General features: G+C 38.6%; 1 protein-coding gene across 1 annotated transcript in view; it reads right to left on the bottom strand.

Annotated features, from left to right (window-relative positions):
- Positions 1-17,695, bottom strand: part of dchs1b (dachsous cadherin-related 1b) — a 93,128-nt gene that overhangs the window by 74,502 nt on the left and 931 nt on the right. The window contains exon 2 of the mRNA XM_084400623.1: positions 5,696-7,519. Within this exon, the coding sequence (XP_084256749.1) occupies positions 5,696-7,498 (1,803 nt within the window). The 5' untranslated portion in view covers positions 7,499-7,519. The remainder of the gene's footprint in view (positions 1-5,695; positions 7,520-17,695) is intronic.

Here is a 17,695-nt window from a genome sequence, read left to right as displayed (position 1 = left end):
AGCAGCAGCTCATTTGCATTTAAAAGGACAGACACAAAAATGGTGCGTTTTTGCTCACCCTCAAAAACTGACAACTTTAACATGCTATATAAAAATATATGTGGGGTATTTTGAGCTAAAACTTCACATACACACTCTGGGGACATCAGAGATTTATTTTACATCTTGTGAAAAAGGCATTATACCACCCCTTTAACATCTTTCATGAGCCAATGAACTACACACAAAGCACTGTCAATGATGCAATCAAATAAAAATGACAATACAGTAAGAAACTTGTTTATTGCAAAATAGTCAAATATATATGTTGTTTGAGCACTGCTTCATGAGGGTGGGAGCTCACAGCTGAAAAAATTGCAAAGTTTAAAGCAAAATCTACAGGATGTTTCTCTTAATTTTGCCTATAAGCGATGAATGCACGATTATGATACACTAAAATAGTTTTCTCCCACACTAAACCATATCACAGAGGCAAAGTTACAGCCCACTAAGCCAAGAAACATTATGAAGATTAAAGTCTGCTTTTACTAAAATATGAAATTGAATTGAATTATTCATACTTGGTGAATTATCATCATTGGCCTCGTCCGATTTGCTCTGGGCGCCCCTGACGCTTTGAGAAATGCTGCTTTGAAATCTCCTTTTGACCACAAAGAATAATACATGTGAGACATAATGAGGCCAAGACACAACAGTGGAAAATCGCGGTTGTCTACATTTCAGATTTTGTGACAGGAACATTTGTAATACTGATGAGACAAATGAACAATGGAAAAATATGAGTGTTTAAAGAGATTTACATTGTTGAGACGCTAAACAAACTTGTGTATCCTGTTACTGCTGTGTTTGTTTGTTCTCTCAGATGACAGCTTTATGACTTGACTGAAGCTGAATTTATTGACTATAATGTATTATCTTATCTAACCATCTCGTATCTAACCTTCTACAGATAAAGACCAGATGGCCTCCACGTTCCTACATTCATGATGGGCCATCTCTGCTTTTCAACTTTATCTCTAATTATATCAAATATGACACTCTGGGAAAATTATCCCCAATGCTGAGCTCACCGCCCAAAGGAATCATCACCTCTAAAGCCATCAACCACCTGCTGTCCCATGAAGCAACTCTCCAACAGCAACTTTCTGGACCCTAAGGATTCATACATGGTAATAGTCATCTCAACACATCATGAAATTCAATTAGCTGATCTTAAACAGCAACACTGCCCCCAGAAACCTCTGAGCTTGCCAGTCTCAACACTATGTCACCAGATACAGCCACAGCTGCTCTGCTTTATTCCGAGACAACAACAGTGGACATCAGGCACGCAAACGAGAGAAGGTTGAACAGCCACGAGTAGTACGAAATGATGCAAACAATGTGTTAGAGAGAAAAAAAATGAAGGAATAGTGAGGAAATCAAACGGAATTGAAGATAAAAGGAATGACAGAGGAGTGAGAAGACTAATAATTAGGAGTGCATAGCTCTCTGGAATACTTGATTCTGAATTTTGTTTTTTATATAATGACCTCTAAACTCTACAAAATTGTATCTAAATAAATTAAAAACACACACAAAAATTGTTAAATGTTAAATGTTTAAATTACATACATATACACTAAATGTATATCCCATAATATATATATAATTTATTGATTACACATACATACGGAAAAATTGGAGCACACACAATAAAATACGTATAAAAAAAAACATCGACCAATATGAAAAAAAATCTTTAACAGCCGATCACCAATATGATACCGATATCATTGACTGCTGAATGCTGCAATTGACCAATCAGAGTCATGCATTCCAAAGAGAGCCACGTAATAAACAGGATAGTGCAAGTATTTCACTAAAAAGAGGGTGAAAGGAACCAAAATATTGCATAATGCAATGCTGGAAAAACAGGGTAGAGGAAATGAAGAAAAGGCTGAAGCCACAGGCCATATGGGGTGAGAATTCAAACAAATAAGGCATTCTGGCACCCCACGTTCATAGGACTGAGATTTCAACCCATATTTGAGATTGAAAACATTTATTAAACCTGTGAAGTGTTTGTTTAATAACTTTACTAATTGTTGTGCCTTATGGAAAGATCTTTATTGAGCATAAAAAAAGGAATTTCAAGGAGGATTTCTCGAGCACTTGGGCAACTTACATGGGTATTCAATACATTTATCACCATTTACCAACTACAAAAAGGGTTTGTGTGCTCTATTGCAGAATGACACAGACTATGTGTAGGTAGTCACAGTCTGGATCCTGTTTCCGTTGGGGCACTTTATAATGTGACCCCACCAGGGGGCCGGTCTTATGTTACAGGAAGCTGTTCCCCAGGTAGCTTCCTCTACAAGCATCAGTCCAGATGTGCTCCAATGCCCGGTTTATTAAACATGATTAGTCTTTAGGACAAAATACCATTAAACACCACAGTGCGTACAATTGCTTCAACAGGTGAAGAAAAGCGTTTTCTACAGTTTAATTTGGGAAATGTAACACTAGCTGCACCTGTGAACATAAACACGCAACCCTGCCAAATAGAAATACGTAGTACATAAATTCATATGATACAAATGAATTGTTTTAAGCACTGAAGAGCTGTCCAGTTCAACATGACCCTGAGCTGCCAAGGCACGATTCAGGAAAAGATCTTTTTCGCTTCGTGAAGAGCATATAAACACTAAGCTTTCTCTTAAATGTGAAAGTAATCAAGGCACATCCTGAAAGAATGATATACTCTTGATGACAGTTTAAGATTTGTATGTCTATATTTTGTCCTGAGTGGGTGTAAGTCCATTTCTCTCTCATTTGTTCTGAATTAAACTTATATGTTCCAGACCACCGTAAGAGACACTTTAAATGCATCAGACCAGCAGTGAGAGACTTATTATCAGATGTGAAGAGAATTGATCTCCGGTCTTACTAATGGGTGGACAATGTACACCAAGTTGGAATCAGTTTTTTACACTTAGGATTCATACAATGGGAACAAAATCTGCTCTGAGATCAGCATAAAAGTGCAAGTGTAACAGTACTAATGGAAAAGCCTAACGGGTGATACATGAGCGCATTGGGTGGAGAGACCTCTGTCCAGTACATAAAGAAGGGTCCTTCTTATCCAAACATGCTTTAACAGGGACTGTCCCGAACAGGGTTTGGTTTGGGCGCCCTACTCACGAAATCTGTCGGATCACCAGAACAATGAACAGAAAACTAGAGCAGACTGCTTCCATGAGAAATTACTCTCGGGAGAAGAAAGGAAACCGAAATACAAATATAAGGCAGTTTTCTCTTTCAGCAGTGTGTAAATAATACACCATTCTATTCTACAGATAAGCTTAGTTAAACAGGCATGTTTTTGGAGGAAATGACTGGACTAGCCGTGAGTGTTTGTGTTTGGGGGATAGTGGTTGAAATTTAAACTATTAAAAATATACATTCATCAATCCAATCTGTCATTCAAGACTGCTAATCAATGTCTAAAAAATTCCTATAGACAAATGCATGTTTATTCTGAGGTGTGCTAAAAATGTATATTATGTATCAGCAGTTTATCATTGATTAAACATAAATCCCTTCTCTGTGAAGGGCAAACTCACTAAGAAATAATGCATTTGTTGATAAATGCTGTCAGTGATGGTTTAGTGTGCGATTTGATATCTCAGGAAAAATTATGCAAACTCTAAATGCAATTCCCCATCTTGGATATAAAAATATGATCTATCATGTAATGAATAGCTACAGCCATGATCAACAGAAAAATGTACACAAACATCTCTATTAAATACAATTTAATAATTGTGCCACACAAACAGAGCAAAGTCAAAATCTATCATGAGCCTAATTTACATAAAAAGAAAAAATGATAGTGTTATTTTAGTGCATTTAGTGCCTGGTTAACCTGGTGGTTAACGAATAAGATTAATGTTTTTGTGCAAAATAGCGACAGTGAATTTGCCCCTTGGTCTTATTAATAAATTTCCTGAAGTGCTGCGCACTCTGAAGTTCCAAATTGAATACAAATATGAATGGGACAAATAGTGATTTATAAAAATGCCGAATGTCTACAATGTCCAGAGTAGAAAACCACTAAGGCAAGCCGAGTCCAGTGTCTTAGTGGATCAGAACCAGTGACCACAGCCGGTTTGGTGTATTACATGCCAATATGTGAGGCCTGGTGCCATAAGGACTGCTGCTACTGAGCACTGGATCAAAAATAACACCCATACTAGTGTCCTAACCTGGTTCAGTGAGACCAAAGGGAAATATGCTGGAAAGAAAGTTGCTACAAGGGTACTGAAAAACCAACTGTGCTGCCCGAAATGAGTTGAAAGAATGTTGACTAATAATGAGAAAAGATTCATTCAACAGAAAAACCATTGCATTTTTTCATGTCATTTGTGTTGAGTGAGTGATTTAAATAGATAATGTTTTGATACATTTAAACAGCTTTTTGCTAAACTTGCATATCTTCTGGTTTCACAGAATACTTTCTCATAACCCCTTCATTCCAAGATTCGCCGATCAGTATATTGTTCACTTCCAGCTTCCTTTTTATTCCTGACTTTATGCATCCCTCTATGTGTGTGGCAAAGCCTCTTTTCTCTCTTTGTTTCTCTATTCTTCTCTTTCATTCACTCTCCTACTTCTTCTTCATACTGCAAACCCACATACCAAATTCCACCAAACAGTGACCAGCGGTTCTTTCCAAATATATGTTAAATGAACCAGCAACAATGTGGAATTCCAGTATTTATCTAAAAAGTTTGTTCTGGAGGGTATTTTTCAACAGATGCTTCTGTTGGAAACTGACATTACGGAGGTCCTTTGAAGTCTGGAATTGCTTATTATTGGGCGAAATTTTTTTTTAGGGAAAAAAGCATGCCCTGATTTTCATTTCTTTCCCATAGGGGTAACAACAGCTTGAGAACACAGTTGGCCCAGTTGCCACATGGTGACAACAATTATCATGGCAACAGACTTAAACCAACATTTCAAAAGAACAACAAAGCACAATTTTACCATCTGTCAAGCAGCTTTCTGCAATTCTCTATGAGAGGATAAAATCTGCTAATCTTATGTCATAATTACAAATTGTCTTGGTGAGTGAAATTACAAGTTTTTATTGCTCCACAACTACCATGGATCTTTCAAGCTAAATAAAAGACCCAAAACAAATATGCACAATACTTTTAAATCTTGTTTTAAGACATATCGGATTGCTATAGTCAAAAGTAGGGCAGGGTAAAAAAAAAAATCTTGATTTTCCAATTAATTCACCAATTGCTGAAGCAAAAATGTGCAATCAGTATACCGTAACTCAATTCACACAACAAACAACTCACTCTTATAAGTTACCAATTTGAATTAGTCTGAAAAACCACACTGTATCTTTTACAGCATTAGATGCCATCACATAAGCAAAATTGTCATTATAACTTAAATATATCCAAATCAATCCCAATCAAATCAAATTGGAATCAAATATTTAGCTTGTGAATCAGAATGTAATTGAATCAGGAAATAGGTATGAATACCGAGCCCAAATCAAATGTTACATTTAATGATACGAAACCTGAAAAAAATCATGGCCAAAACAATCACAGAAAAACAAATCACAGAAACAATACAAGTGAAGTAGGTGAACAAGGTACAAAACATTAAAGGAAAACATAATCATTCCTACCTCAAGGAAGCAGGTCCCTGCTGATGTGTTCTCCTTGATTGAAACATTGTAGAAGCTGCTCCCAAACACTGGCTCATTATCGTTACTATCCTGGAGGTCTATTTCTACCAGAGCAGTGGAGGATAACGGGGGTCGCCCTCCATCAGTGGCCACTACTTTGAAACTTGGCTTTGGGTCCTTCTCATAATCCAGATTGGTTGCAGTGGTTATGATACCTGTGACAGGGTCAATGGTGAACCAACTGGCGTGCGTTTTCTTGTCTGGTAAGATGCTGTAGCGGACATCACCGTTGGGACCGTGGTCTTTGTCTCTCGCGGTCACTTGCAGCACAAAGCTACCTGGATAGACAACTTCTGGAATGGTCTGCTTATATGCCTGTTGGTCAAAGAGAGGTGGGTTGTCATTTACATCGGTGACATGAATCGTAAATGAGGACTCTGCACGAAGCGGTGGGGTTCCAGAATCAGTAGCCATGACACGAAGTTCATAAGAATCCCTCTCTTCCCGATCCAGAATCTGGTCTACGTAGATGAGGTAGATGATGCTGTCTTTAGTGGTCAGGGCAAATTTCCCATCCCCTCCCTCAAGAGACACATTGACATTGGAGTACTCGCCATAATCAGGGTCCGAGACAGAGATTCTTGCAACGTACTGGCCCGGCTGAGCACCTTCAGAGATTTGGGGTGAGCCGTCCTCACTGAGAAAAATGATGGTCATGGTTGGCTGGTTATCGTTGAAGTCTCTAACATGTATTGTAACAAAGGCATTGGTGATCTCTGGATGGCTCGCATTATCTCTGGCTTGCACTACCAGCTCATGAACCTTCCTCACCTCGTAGTCTAGAGGCTTATTGAGTGTAATGATCCCAGAGCGAGGTTCGATGACGAAGTAGCGATCCGGGTCGCTCTGCCGTCGGTTTATCTCATACAATACAAGGCCATTGTCTCCTTCGTCAGAATCAACTGCAAAAACTTGCAGGATGTTACTGCCCTGAGGAAGGCTCTCAGAGATGATGGCACTGTAACGGCTTTGGTTGAAAATCGGAGCGTGATCATTGATATCCTGCACCAAGACGTCAAGTGTCATCTGTCCAGTCTTCCTTGGAGATCCACCGTCAAAGGCCTCCAACACCAAGGAGTAGGAGGACCTCTTCTCTCGGTCCAAGACTCCATTGACTACCAAGTCAAGGTAAAGGACTTTGTTTGCTGCTCTTTTGGTCTCGAGTCGGAAAACTTGTCCTACATTGCCTTCTTTAATCTGATATCCTTGTACAGTAAGCTGATCCTTATCCGCATCAGTGGCAGGCTCAAGAGAGAACTTAGTTCCCACCGCTGTTTGCTCTGGGATCTTCAAAGAGGCTTTCTTCTTAGGGAATGTGGGGGCATGGTCATTGATATCATTTACAGTGATTGAGACCTTGACTGTGAACCCTGTCATAGTGACAGCTATAAAACTGTAATGGTCTCTTTCCTCTCTGTCAAGTCGCCTGGCGGTCTTGATAATGCCTGTGGTTTCATCGATGTGGAGATCACTGCCAATGCCGGTGCCTTCATGATCAGAGATGAAGTATAGTGAGGCTGTAACTCCAGGTAGCAAACCAGCGCTAATGTCGCCCACTATCGTCCCTGCAGGTTGTTCCTCATCTAATTGGAGCTCTAAAATACCTGATGTGTCCTCTCCGCTGACCATTACTGTTAATAGTTCCACTACTACACAAAGCACCAAAAGCATCCTTAGCCTCCAGAATACCCACATCCGGAACTGTCCACATGTGTTTTTCCCAAAGCCATTCAACGGAGTCATCGTGCCAAGGTTTCTTCACACCTGCAAAACAGGAGGGGAGCAGATTGTCACAATCACATTTACACATCACAACATTATGACATAGATACCAATGCAGATCAATGCAAATTCCTGTCTCTCACAAACAGCTGGAATGCATGAGAAAGGGGTGTGTTTGCTTCAAAAAGGAGAGGCTTTCCCCAGTCAGGGCAGTAAAAACGTATGTGGATGTTGTACATGCTCTTATTTATGCACTATGCCTTTTCAAAATACACTTCACACGCATCTATTTCCCATGTATCTATGATGCTGTCAGATAGTCTGTTTGTTTACTCTAGAACTCATACGCCCATTAGCTGGATCAGACTTTTTTAATATGACAACCTAAACAAAAAGCTAAAAATTTTTATACCATTGTTGTCAAATTTTATTCCTGATTTGAGATGTTATATGAATGTAATGTAACAGCTGTACTTGCATAACTGTACAGTAAATAGCTGCCAAGGGTGTTGTGAATATGGCCACCTAGTCAACCAACTGACAAAAGAGACTTGTGCCATAGAATCATTCATATTTGAAAGGGTGGTCACCAGATTGCAGGACAAGCCTCTCTTGCTTGCCACTATAATCCCAACATGTTAAGGACAGACCGCATGGAGCTTAAAAAACGTTTAGTTAAAAAACATGTTAAACATGTTAAAAAAACGGTTAGTTGAGATGTTGACATATAATATTCTTCGAGTACATTTATTCATTTAGCAGGTTATTCATCCTTTGAGTGCAGTCAGTTCAAACCAAAACCAGCCAGTAGTTGATTTTTAAGAAATTTTTTCTTTTTTTAAAGCCATGTTAAAGAAGCAAACTTAGCCACAAATTTTGAGCAGACAGAAAGACATTACTCAGACAAAAAGGCCAGACAGGAGTTTGGAGCATGTGTTTGGAAAGCATCTCTTCTCTTGTCATATGTGTGAAGGCTGAATCCTCTGTGAAGCAATCTGCTACAGATGGTCAGACTCCGGATGATATTTTATACGCCACTGAAGAAGTACACTAGCACAATTAGAAAATTATACTTCTTTGGCTGGAATCACAACAAACCTCAGGAGTCTTTGCACTTGCGCTGAGTAGAGTATATGTTGGTAAAGTCTGTATTATCCAAACCTCAATGCATAATGATGGCAAATCATCACTGTGGACTGTTGTGGTCTCTAATCATAATTGGATTACAAATGCAATTTGTCCTTGTCAGTTCTGTTTAAGAGTTCTCCAGTGAGATGCACAGAACTCACTGTAGGACAAAAAGAAATATTGAATCTGGACTTCAGTGTCATTTTTTTAACAAGAAAGAAGCCCTCCAGATAAAACCACATGAATGTTTTCATTCATTACAAGGCTTTTCAAGCAGGCTCCCTCTAGTGGCCACAATGAGTCAATAGGTTTATGAAAGGAGTAGAACAGATTTAAAAGTAATGCTTTTTACCTTTGTCTATCACAAAGATGTCTACGGTCTGAACCAATTGTCCTATGTGTTGTGTATGACACATCAAGTGATTTTGTGCCACTAATGATAGGCATTTACAAATAATTATCCTCACAAACACAGTTGACCGGCAGGGCTCCATGCGGTCTGTCCTAATCAACTATCTGCGACCTTCACTAACATGTGATTTCTAATACGGCCTTAGCCTGACGTGTGTAAGGGGGGCACACTTACACACAAATTGCATATCCAAGGACAAAGACAGCAATGACTATCTGTTCTGTTCATCACATCGATGATCTGAAACAAATCTTGTCGAAACAATTTAAGTGATCATTATAGGACAGAAAAACTGTTGTATTTGGGGTTAAAACCTCAAACCTACAATTTTAGGATCAGGGGACCCCCTATAGGTATTTGTGTGAAGTGTGGCAGGCCCTATGTTCATTCTAATGAAAGTAGCAGAGATTGTGGGGCACTTGGGGGCCACTTTGAGCCAATTTAAACAGATTCTGAGATCATGGAGGCCCACGATGCATTGCCACACAATGTGTCTCATTCTTATATTTAACGGCTTATTAAAATACATAGCATAAAAAGGTTGTCGAGGGGGCCCGTGGAGCTGACGGTTTCTCCATCACGATCCCTCCGAATAAACAGAGGCCAGACTGAGTGATTGACAGAGGCGTCTGAGGAAAACCTGTGGGGGGGCCGGCTGTCCTATACAATGTTTCTGCAGCAGCACAGAGCCGAAGATCACCGCCATGTTAGACCGCAGAGATTTAAGAATCTTCCTATGGACATTCAAACTTGTATCTTAAAACTAATTTGATAGCCTAACTACTTTTGTTAGAAGCATTGGAACATTCAAACTGTGAGTGATCATATTCATGTTGCACTATAAAAATGATGCAGAAACCATCGCAGGGTAGGATATATCATTTTAAGAAACTTGGCTCTATTTGAGGGACGAATGAGAAATCTTTCACCAAAACCCATGCTTATGATGGGTCTGAAATGACTGAATACGGATGAGCAGTTGCCACAGTTTCCGCAGGCTAAATGGGTATGGAATTCACTCCCGCTCAGTTTTCAGTATTTAGACAACCACAGTGCCAGACCTCCTTGGGCTTTCTGCTTTTAGCCGTCCAGCTGTCGTCAAAATGCTGGAGTTGGTTGATTTAACGGTGAAGGTGGCAGGCGGGTCTTAGTAAAAGATTCCAACTGATATGAGACTGGCTTAGTTGGTTTTTATGGCAGTTGAGCTACGCTAAGACTGAGGAAGCAGGTGACAGATGAACAAAGAAGGATCAGGTCACTGAGCATCCATTAAATAAAATGCAAAGAGTATTTGCAGATGCTAATGCTTTATAATATTGCCATAAAGTAATTTAGTAAAATAAATGTGGGGGTTATTTTGGATGAAAACTTAGATTCTTATTGGACTAGTTGTGAGGAGGGGAAAAAAACAAGGCTAAATTTAATCTGTTTTATATATGTCCAATGTAAAATCCTGAAGCAAAATCAGTTGAGAACCACTGATTGAGACTATTTGTGTGCCGGTATGAAACTGCACTATACTTGTAAAACTCTATATCTCAAAGAAACCTTAATTCTCAACAAAGATAGCCATTCATACAGTACATTTGCAAAACCCTAAAGATATGAGATCCAATAAAATCCCTTATCAGCATGCTTTACTAGTGACTCACTCATGGTAGCCAACACACGCTTTTTAGCTGTCATCTGTACCGCGTTTGAATAAAGGCCGAGATTACACTTCTGAGGGCAATTACTACTAATTTCTTCAGTGTGTAAAGACCCTCAGTGCACTTAAACAAAACAGCTTAAGACATCAAGAGTGAGTTCAAGGTTGGAACCAATGCCAACTCTAAATCTCGTATAGAGAATTTGCCACTGGTTCACGGGAGGTTTACCAGCCCCAGGAAAAGATAAATCTCTCAGTTAACACACTAACATGGGCCGAGGAAAGATCTCATGAGTAAAAACAACCTCCATCATCAGGTGAGTGAATGAAAAGTTTGTCCCCCAGTTTGGACAACAATGACGTAATCCTAAGTAACTGGTGTAATATAGCTTTCCGGACATTTCTCTCCACACAAGCACATACTAGTTTGGTTTTTTACGGTCTCTCTGTGGCACAGGTTTAATAGGATATGTGGTTTCCTGAGAAAGTAACTGGAAATATGGAGTTTGTCAATGTGGCAAAAATGCAAGGAAGAAATGTTTCCAAATTTCCTTCTCCAATCAGAGGCAAGTCCAGAAAAAACAAGGTTTGGGCTAAAGCAGTGACCCCACAAGTTCAGATGAAACATTTCTCATGCTAGCCACCCCAGAAACACAGGTTCCCTTCATAATCATCAGTAAACCCTAATTTAGTGAAAGCTACAGTGTTTTTTTTAAGTTTTATAAATATATTTAGTATTTTTTATGCAGTATAATTATATATTGCAATAGCGTAAATATATATAGATAATACATTATGTAATATAATTATTATTTATTAATTATTTTATTTATGTTATTATTATTAGCCAATATTTAGATTGGATGGATGGATGGATGGATGGATGGATGGATGGATGGATGGATGGATGGATGGATGGGATTGAATTTAATATTCAATTCATATAAAAACAAATGCATGGTTTTGTAATAAAAAATATGTACTATATATTTTTTTTTTAAATCAATCCTCAAGAAGAATTTCCTGATGATTGATACACCCTACACACTACTCTGCATGTTCAACCCTTCACCAACCAAAGACAAAACAAGGTCGTAAACCAAAACAAGGTTGTTAAAAGTCCAACTTGTCTTAAAGTCACCATGTAATCAAAATCGACAATTCCAATTTTTACAGAATGTTGCAGTGTTTATAATAAAAGATTTATCTCTGCCATCTGTTCTCTTCATGAGGTATGTCTCGGCAGAGGGTGGGGCTATATATCCTCCACAACTGATGGCAAACTGGCATTCAGATTTGCCTCCATTTAGTTAGCAATATCCAACTTCCTACAATCTAACAAATTCCCAAGAACAAAATCTTTTTTTTCTCATTACAAAAGCCGTTTCACTCAGGTATATAAGTCACAATATTCCATTTCAAGTCGACTTTTACTCTCACAAAACAGATGTGAACCATATTATGCCAACACAAGTTAAAAAAAATATATATTAAATTGCTATTTACCTCTTCCCTGAGTGATTTGCAATGTTTAAATAAATAAATAAATATTTTAATCAGATTAACATTTTGCCTTTACCTGCCAAGCACACTATGTGCTCTAAGAAAGAGAAAGCTTCAGTGAATGAGCAAAACAACCTGCGGTCTCCCTGTTATGATCGGGGTCGGGTGTACAGCATGCTCTTTTTCGAGGAATGGGATGTAACAGGAAAAGAGAGACTGTGAGAGAGACAAGCTCCCTGAATTATTAATAAGCAGTGACGAACTGTTTAACAAACGTTGAACATTGAGATGCCACATATCAGGTTCCCATGTCTCCCAGGTTACAGCACCACGTCCCACTGTACACACTAAACTGGGTATTAGGCTACTTGAGATAAAACATCTCTGACATCTAATTGCTTCAGATGTTGAAATCTCTGGGGGAAACAAATGCTTTGCTCTTCGAATGGTTTAACATTTAAACGTATTAGTTAAATCGCTGTAACACAGTACAGTATATGTATCACAACAGAACATTTTACATTAACATAACATAAAATTAAATTAAATATTAAATCAAAAAATGTTTAATTAAATGTTGAAATTAATGTTGAAATTTAAAAAAAATATGCCGATGATAAAACCAAATAAGTAAGAAAAGAAAGGAAAAAAGAAATGCCCATTTATTTTAAAATATTCTGTATACTAGGGTGGAATATTTTAATATAAAATTTTAATGACATACTAAAAATGTGTCAATTTCATAAGAAACTACGTGACCAATAAAAACGACCAAAATATTTTTTACTCCTTAGACTATGGGGAAGTTAATGTTAAAATGTATAAAACAAATGTTTGTCTAAATTAGAATTACAGAAAACCTACACCCAGAACACCTTTCTATTAAGGAAAAGGACCTGTGCCTCAGTAGAATTGTACACTGACTTGTCCAAACTCGGACCTTATCTTCAAACATGCGTATTTCCAGTCCATTGGACAGTGCTGATGCTTGAGAACAACTACCATTACTGGCCATGAGAGGTAAAACACAGCACAAAGCCACAGTGCCACCATGCTGAAGTTTGCTACTCTGAATAAATATGCTGTCAAGGGATTTTAGACATAGAATGAAGCTCTCAATGATTCAATGATATTATTACTGAGTGAATGAGCAGCTCAGGTATCTCACAAGCCTGGTTTGGCTTGTTATCAGTATCTAAATATAAAGCACACAAATAAGAGCAAAGACTAAATGTTGCACTTCAGTAACCACTTACATTGAAAGCGTATAGCAACCTCACTCAAGAGGAGTGGATCACCAACTGGTCAAATGACTTAGCAAGAACATGCTTCATAGATGGAAAAAAAGAAACCTTTCCCAGGAGAAAAGCCGCTGGAGCGCGTAGATATAATGGCTTGGCTCTAACCAAAGTGCCAGGGAGCCGATTCCAAAATCTAACAATAGAGACCGTTAGGTAAGCTAATTAAAAACAGAACATTTACACACAGACAAAAAGTGTTTTAGACACCTATCTTGGAGTGTAACGTAAGTTAGAATAGTATGTAAATATAAAAAAAAAAAGGTCTGGTTTTTATATCTGCGACCCAGACTCAATGGAAAAAGTGTTTGTGGCGACATTTCAGCTAAATTATGCTTCCTACGTGTTTCACGACACTTTCAAAGTGAAATGTCCAGTGAGTGGCATTAAAAAGCATGTTCAGTTTCATTTGAAACAGATGAATGTGAATCTGGCAAATGTTTTATTATGTTGGTTGTTGTACACATTGCGGCAGTTGAAGGAAATTAAATGTATAGTGCTAAAAGGTATTAGCTCAACGCAACACATACTCTAAATCGAACTGATAGTGTTAACAAAAGCAAAAGTGAGATCATTTTAGCTTGCTTTCAAGCTTTTTAATAGTGATTTGTTTAGGATTTGTACCCAAGCACTCCACATCGCAAGTGCAGTGCTGTACCAGGTGAGCTACTGAGCAAGTTTACCAAGTCAGAAAAGCCATACAATTGATTATGTGATGCAAATATCAAACTGTATTTACAAATCACGCACTAAGCGTTTAGAGGTCTTAATAGTATTGTGCAAGGAATTAAGAATTAAGAAGTCTTTATTAATTGATAATCTGCCCTTGTAATCATAATTGATGTGAAAAGGAACAACTAGAGTTCATTTCAGCTGGAAACAGCAGTGAATTGTAGGTATGTTTTTGAAGTTTTGCAAAAATGTAGGTAGAGGCATGTATTTCCAACAAGCCTAGGTTGAATATATTTATTAGGTTGAATATTTTTCATCCATTCAAAGAAGGGAGGAGTGAGAATTGATCTGTGGCACATCCAAGAATAACTTCAAAAATGAAATGTTTTCATTCTTTCTTTTCTTTTTTTTATAAGGCAAGTGTATAAAATCACACGCAAACCGTTTCCTCTAAAGAACAATTCTGGGATGATTATAAGGCTTCAATTAAAAGCATAAGGAAAGAGAAATGGATATACACCCTTGAGATCTAACATCTAGACAGGGAAATCACTCAGCACAGGGGCTATTTCTCCCCTTTCCGACTGCGCCGTTTGCAGGAAACAGATTAATCGTGGTTTCCCCTAGACCAACAAAGAGTTCAGACCATACTTCTAATCTTAGAGTTTCAATGTCTTTAAAAAAGGGTAGCAAATACACATTCATATTAAATAGCAATCATTCAACAAAATAGCAAGTACATAAGCTGCACAAATGATCCTCATGCAATATGCGGTGGTCACGAGTGGTTTCAAATCCCCTCCAACTGAAACACACACCCTATTCTCTTCTAATTAAATCAAACAGCTCCTCTCCCCCCATGGTTGCCTCTGATCAGTTTCCAAGTGTTGATGGGCAACAGTATGAACAGACTCCCCCTCACTGGGCATGTCTTTCTTTTACTGCCTTATAACGTGTCTCACGCAGAGGCAGCACATGTGCCCTGCGCTCCTGACATCAGCTATGATCTGTGATGCAGGAAAAGAGGTTCCAGAAGAGTCATAATCATTTTTAGATTTTATTTGGTAATGATAAAGAATTGTATTAAAGATATTGACAATAAATTGACAATTGAATTGTTTTACGATTCACAACACACTTGACTATCACCCAAGCGGCAACCTTCCGGTCTCTCTCTTGAATCCAACACGGAAGTGACTTGTACTGCAATTCATCGACTGGCCGCTAGAGACAGGCTCCAAAAGAGAGTCAATTCCATATACCTCCCATGTGAATATGCCCAACTTTACAGCAGAGCCTGTATATTTTTATAACTCATCCGTTTAAATTATATTTAGCCTTAAAGTTCTGCATAATTAAGGGCGTGGTCACTTTAGTGACAGGTGGATTGCCGCTGCTGTCACTACTAGCCTTTTGTCTGCTGTCTGTTAGCCGGCTAGTCACCTCAGCTAATCCCACCTCTTTACCCATTTTCGGATATCCGGGAGTGACGCGCTGCGCTGCCAAGATGGCAACGGCTGGCACTGCCCACTTTGGGCTTCAAAAATGCTCTTCAGAAACCTACGGGTGACGTCATGGACACTACGTCTATATTTTTTTACAGCCTATGATATAACCGAGCTCTCCGTGTGAGATGTTTTGAAATTATATGCGCTGTGACTCTCAATTATGTACATCACCGTTTGTTCAAAACCACGCCGAATCGAGAGCTCGCGTCCAATCATGACTGACAGTCAATCAATGACTGACAGGCCAATGTCCAATGAACAGATGTTTCTTACAATACAAATAGCACTCATGAATGCATGGCGTCTGAGTGAAACCAACAGTGTATTGAACAGTGTATTATTCCCACAGTCTATTGAACATCGATCTTTGTTTTATTAATATCAACGGTACAGGTGTCTGTCATAGACTGCCGTGAAGTACGCTTTGACACGGCTCTATAGCCGTGCGTCCGCTGAATCCTACGCACAGATTTGTGCAGATTGAACAGGAGAACAGCGCCACAATCCTGAGTGTTTTCGACCTTTCATCCGCTAAAATATTGACATGAGTAGCCTATATGTAAATTATTTTAAGCGATATCAAACGAGCAGACGTGGTGTTCCGAATATCACTGATGTGATTGTTTTTACTCTACAATTTAATAAACAAGAAGTTAATATTGAGTAACTTACATTTCAGTCACAGTATTTCTAGTTACTTTGTTAATTAATAATACCACTAAAGCAGGATTTACTGTTGCGTGTCTCCAAGCAACACACAGTAATAGCGTTTGGTTAACAAATCGGTTTAGTGAATGATTCATATACTCATCATTTACAAAAACGCTTGCTGCCACCTAAAGGCGTAATGATATAACCTCCAGAAAGGTCACTGAAAAATCCCTACCACTAATACAGTGACACAATCAGTGAAAAGTCCCAGTTCTGTATTCCGTCTCATCACTCTTTAAGCGCAGCAAAACATTGAGGGAAGTGGATTTTAAAGCAGTGCAGTCTTGAAGCAATCACCACAGAACTCAACAGTGGGGTCCCATAACAAAATTGTTAAGTTCTTACACATCTGCAGTCACGTAGCATCTACTTTCCTGTACTCAGTGCACACAACCCCTCAGTGCTACTTCTGTCAGTTCCACCACTATTACATGCCTTTCACACATGAGTGAGTGAACTGCTCTCTTCTATTTTAACTACATGCTCACGATACTTAATTACAGCCTGTGTAGTTTGAATGAGGGACCTAAATAATAGGCATGCTTTGATGCCGTGAGGTGCGTGCAGTTACGTTGCGTGCAGGCACATACTATAGCTACGCGTCCGGTAGCCGCAGTCACCGATAAAAGAGAGCAAAAAAAAAAATCTGGTAATCCTACAAAAACTCAAACATATGTCTCTTGTTAAAAATGGGAGTCTGTTTTTGGAGAATGCACGCCTCGCAGCTCAAGAAGAAACCGATCTCCACTTGATCATTTACTGAGAACGTTTCAATTTATGTGCGAGGAATAGATAGCACTTGGCAATCCCATGTTTAGTGAAGATATGGGATCCAAGACCGTATACTTGGTTGGGTGAAGGTATGAATGATTATGTGCCGACAGTACAATCAGAAAACGTCTTTGAACGTGGATGTTTAAAAATACCCACTGCATTAGTTGTGACTTTGAGAGTCAACTATTTCTAATAGCCTAAATTCTATTGGCCTATATGGCTTTTGGAGTTTGGAGGCTTTTAAAGTTTGCCTCGTGTAAACTCAAGACTTAACAATTGATTATTTTTAGGCTATAACCTAGGCTATAGCCTGCGATAGGCTATGTTAATGTTTAATAAAGTGATTAATTACAGCAGGCCTAATTGTTTTGCAGCAAAAAAAAAAAAAAAAAAAAGCCTACTGTAATTATTTATCAAAACTTTTGTTGATGTAATTTTTGCTGATGGAAACGCAATTTCTGTTGTTAATGAAAAGTTGTTTGAAAAAGCCACTGAATACTCCCGTGGAAGTGTAGCCTACCCGTCTAACTGTTGAATATGCTGGTAGGGTGAATTCAGATTGAT

The sequence above is a fragment of the Rutilus rutilus genome (genome assembly GCF_951802725.1).
Source record: "Rutilus rutilus genome assembly, chromosome: 25".
Lineage (NCBI taxonomy): Eukaryota > Metazoa > Chordata > Actinopteri > Cypriniformes > Leuciscidae > Rutilus > Rutilus rutilus.
This window is presented reverse-complemented; position numbering and strand designations above follow the sequence as displayed.